Source organism: Arachis ipaensis, chromosome B2 (assembly GCF_059453495.1).
Source record: "Arachis ipaensis isolate K30076 ecotype BB chromosome B2, ASM5945349v1, whole genome shotgun sequence".
Lineage (NCBI taxonomy): Eukaryota > Viridiplantae > Streptophyta > Magnoliopsida > Fabales > Fabaceae > Arachis > Arachis ipaensis.
In genome coordinates, this window is record NC_142437.1 from 98,757,594 (window position 1) to 98,762,308 (window position 4,715).

The window sequence follows — 4,715 nt, forward strand, 5'->3', positions numbered from 1 at the left end:
ACTCTTGATCTTGAGGCAAATGCTCTACTATTTTTTTCTACAAACAAATATACATCACATTGGAGTAGAGTATTCACATAATTAATGCATTAGAAAAAATATACAGCCGTATAAAAAAATTCAGACACTCACAGCTAATCGTTGTCCTTCTCCGCTTACATAATTCCCATATTTCTTTAGCAAAGTTGATATAATAACCTCGTTTCGACATACAGGTCTTCCCAATTTTTTCTCCTAATACAATAAATAGAATATTAAAGGTAATCACAAATTTAATTATAAATGCTAATTTTATAAAAATAGTATAATAGTACTAGGCATAATAAAAAAAACTACCATCTGAGTTGCTCTTCTAGCATTTCTTTTACTTCCACCGCCATGTGAAACTATAAGCTTCTTACGATTTTTGACGTTTTGCAAACATTGTTTCCATGATTTTCAAGAACAAAAAATTAGTAAATAAATGTTACCAGATATCCATAGCCAATATTCAATAAAAAAAAGTATAGAATAAGTATTTACCTTTGTTGTAGAGTCCATATAATGATCTACAAAAGCAGTCCATTCAACAGGTGGTATGTCTGAGGAATTCGCAGCTAGAATTTATGCCTTTCTTTTGTTATGATAGAAGTATTGTCCTCGTAAATTATATTTATGGGCCTTCCATCTATCACCTAAGGTCCTCAAACACTACAAGAAACATCGTTAAAATCGACGGCTAAGCCGTCGATAATATTAAAATTCGACGGCAAAATAAGCGGCGTAGGTGGTTGCTATTAAGCCCGTCGATTTTTCAAAATTCTAATAAAATCGATAGCGTTTCTGTCTATAATATGAGTGTGAAAATTTTACCTTATTAAAATCGACAACATTGTCGTCGATATTATTAAATAAAATCGACGTCATTTTCGTCGATATTTGATTCAATAAAATCGACATAATTGCCGTCGATTTAATTATTTAGATATCAACAAATTCTGTGTCTATATTTTGTTTTTTTTTTTTTTGTCTATTTTAAACTTAAAAAGCGACCACTCTGCCGTCGATTTTAATAGTTATATGTTTTAATTATTTTTTCTATTTAAAAAATAGTAAACAATTAATACAAATAAACTTTTAAATATTAGATAATAAATTTACAAACTTATCAAAATAATAAATAGTTCTCTAATATAAAGATTCAAGACAAAATAAATAACTAAATTTAGACTTATATTCGTTTAAATTGCAATCCACTAATAATATAAAATATTTAAAACACAACAAAACATTTAGCTGTGATGACTTTAAATCTGTGATGACTTTATAATTAGACATTATACTTTTAGAGATAATTCAAAAAGCTAAATTAAATTAGTCAAAACTAAAGAGCAGTTGAGCATCAGAATTCAGAAGTGATGACTTTAAATTTGTGAGACTTTATAATCTGTTAAATAACTCTCCAACAATCACAAAAGGACGAGCACGCATATCAGGAATCAAAGCACTACATACTATTTGATGTATCATATCATATCATTAGTAGTGTAGAGAAAAAGACAAAGACAATCACCAGTGCGAGGCTCTGAAAATCCTATCCTCATTAATTAACTAAATCATTTCTTTTCAAATTCTTTCTACAGTTTTTCTTTTCCAATCACTATAGCTATCAGTATACATTATCATAACTACCCTTCTCATTTTCTATGCATTATTACAAGAACAAAAGAAGATAAAAACACTACAGATAATCAAATTTTGGGTCAAATAGAAAGTTAAACCATGCTTGCGTAGCTTCCATATCTGCAACCGAATCGAAGGTGAAAGTCTAGCCATTCATCGACACCGAATCATCAGAGATCTTCTGAACTATAGGATCCTATTCATCCTTGTCCTTGCACAGTGGCCTCATCCTCACAACAACCTAGTGACACCAAAAATAAATTTATAAATTAATCAGTTCATCAAAATTGCAGTATTGACTGTTACTATATCAAGCAGAGGAGACAGTGAAGTACCCTAACACCGGAATCGGAGGATCCGGTGGGGACCGAGTTGTCAGCAAAAGCATCGGCGCTGAGCTTCCTCTTCAGTTGATTGGAAGAAGGAGGTCTTGGAGGCAGGGGGCTCTTCAATTTGGCCGGCGAAGGCTTTGAATCGGAAGCGGCGACAGCGAAAATATTGGGATCTGAGGGAGGGTCATTCTCTTTTGAGGGTTTGTGCTTGCGAGAGTTGCTCGGCCTCTGTTTGAGGAGCTCCGCGGCGGAAGCGTCCCTTAGGCTCGCGTTTTTGGGCAGCATGAAGTGCTTCATTTTGTAGAGAGAGAGAGAGAGAGAGAGAGAGAGAGAGAGAGAGAGAGAGAGAGAGAGAGAGAGAGAGAAGGGGAAGTTGAAGTAGCCGTTGGGGCGAGAAGTAGAAGATAGAATTTTGAATAATTGGTATGGGAGAGAGCCAACTCCATTTTCCATGGTAATAACCGTGTCTCCTTTGAGTAATGGTCCTTTTCCTTCTCTTGGACTTTCTATGTTGCTATTAAATTCCTCAGCAGTCCAATCCTCACTTTCAAAATCAGCCTTCAGGACACACAGCTGCACCTTCAAGGAGGGACCATCTCCCTTTGTTACCTTGGTGTTCTGAATTGTGGCATCACACACTGCAACCTGGAGCGGGGAACTGTCCTCTGCTGTGATGTTGATCTGTGTGAAAATGGTTGCAGGCAACCCTTTTCATCAGACATAACTGCAATGATCTGCCTCTACCAGCTGCTAGACTAATCTGCCCCCTGACCGATAATCCATCACTAAGTTTGAATCACAAAAAGAATATTTCTAATTAAATACATGGTTCTCTATACAAACGAGATATATGTACACAAACATAGTTAAAATGGAAACATACCATGGGGGAAGGTAGGTAACGCTGCAGTATAGGTGGAATCACCTGTTCCAGCATACGTGGCATCACCTGTTCTAGTATAGGTGGCATCATCTCCTGTAACTGGTTTAAGAGAAAACAGAACAATCAATAACACTTTTTTTTCCTTCCAAAAACTTAAGGTTTAGTTTCTCAATATGGAAATAAACAAACAAACAACCAACTCACTTCAGCTATAAACAGATAATAGATTAAATACTCACCACTTTCCGAATTACAGGTTCCAAGATCAACGCCATGTCATTGGTGGAATCAAGAGAAGAGAGGTACCGGGTGTCTGGTAGTGCTACTTTTCGTTTACAAAGAGGGAGCTGAAGGTCTCTCTCATCATTACCCTCATAGCTTGATGATCCTCTCTTGTTTGGTGCCATTCAATGATTCTTTCTTGGTCAAAGTGATTCTGGCAACCAAAAACAAACAAGCAAGCAAGCTAGTTCTACACTTGTAGTAGTAGACGATTTCACTCAACTAGTCTTGGTTTCAGAACTAGTTAGAACAAGAAAGAAACTGGAAAAATTTTCCCACTAAGTACCACTAACTACATCAGTCAGTATCTGCTATTGCATCCAATGATGAACCATTACTATAGAAAATACCTGTGAAGAAAATAAAATAAGCATGAGATGATGAATACTTGGATACATGCAAGCAAAATACACATGATTATGCAATCCTTCTAGAGTAAATAATACAGAGCAAGTCGTATCACAAAGTCTAATTAATCATTTAGTGCAGTATCCAACCTCATAATTCAAGCAGCCAGCCTCACGCAACGACGATTCAGCTTCTTTGATATTTCCTGCATCCAACCTCCTTTGAACTGCCATCTCATCCATGCCTCCTTCTCATCTCAACTGCTCCCCTGAGCACAGGCACTGCATCATGTTCTTCAAACTCCTCCTCTTCTTCCTCCTCCCCTGCTTATTTCCATTTCCCATGCTTTCTCAACTCAACCAATAACTTCCCACAAGCCACAACCGTTGAAATGAAATCACAAAATCATCACCGAAAACGACAAAAAACTGTTTCCATTTCCTATTCAATTAAACATTTAAACTAAATTAGTTTTCCAAAAAAACAAAACAAAACAAAACCAAACCAGAAATCTCAGCTATATGTTCAGGGAAATCATATCAAAATCACACCATCCAAAATTGAAAAGTGATAAGAATCAAACGAATTCAACTGAAAAATAAGTAACGTCACGAAACTGAAGCGAAAACGATGCAAAAATAATAAATTTGCTAAACAATCAAATAGGAATCTCGTACATGACTTCGGTGGTGAATTGAATTGAATTGAGCTCTCAACTCAGGAACCGGTGTTGAAGTCGGAAACATAAAAGAAGAAAAAAAAATTTGAAACTGAAAAAAAGAAAGAATAAAAGAGAGCTATGATTAGAGCAAAGTAAGAAGTAACCTTTTGGTATTTGAGAGAAAGAAAAGTAGAGGGAAAAATCAGAAGGGAGATGAACAGTAACGGCCATTGCTGAAATTCCAGCAATGCATCCATCAATTGAGAGAGAACAGAGAAGGACCAAAGTAGGAGGAGCGACGGCGGCAACAGAGAGAAGGAGCGATGATAGCGCGGCAGCAGCGGAGCGACGGGCGGCGCGAGCAAGAGGAGCGACAACAGCACGGCAACAACACAGCGCGACGGCGGCGCGAGCAAACGGAGTGACGGCAGCGCAACTGTGACACCGGCAGCGGAGATGAGGGTTGGTGAGGAATTTGCGGTAAAATGAGGGTTGATGAGGAATTTGGGGGTAAAATTGTGTTCAGAAGTTGGAGGCGGGAAGTAGG

At 37.2% G+C, this 4,715-nt stretch overlaps 1 protein-coding gene across 1 annotated transcript; it reads right to left on the minus strand.

Annotated features, from left to right (window-relative positions):
- Positions 1-1,709: 1,709 nt before the first annotated feature.
- Positions 1,710-2,702, minus strand: LOC107625550 (kinesin-like protein KIN-12B). The gene is made up of 2 exons (XM_088503931.1): positions 1,998-2,702; positions 1,710-1,903 (listed from the first exon to the last, which is right to left on the minus strand). The coding sequence occupies exons 1-2, from the start codon at positions 2,445-2,447 to the stop codon at positions 1,859-1,861; spliced, it is 495 nt and encodes a 164-aa protein (XP_088360057.1). The 5' UTR covers positions 2,448-2,702; the 3' UTR covers positions 1,710-1,858.
- Between the last annotated feature and the right edge of the window lie 2,013 nt (positions 2,703-4,715).

Bases quoted from the DNA above. Each gene is read 5' to 3' on its own strand.
- LOC107625550 (XM_088503931.1), bottom strand. From the start codon at position 2,447: ATGGAAAATGGAGTTGGCTCTCTCCCATACCAATTATTCAAAATTCTA. The intron at 1,904-1,997 runs GTACTTCACTGT...TGGTGTCACTAG, and splicing joins CCTCCGATTCCGGTGTTAGG to GTTGTTGTGAGGATGAGGCC.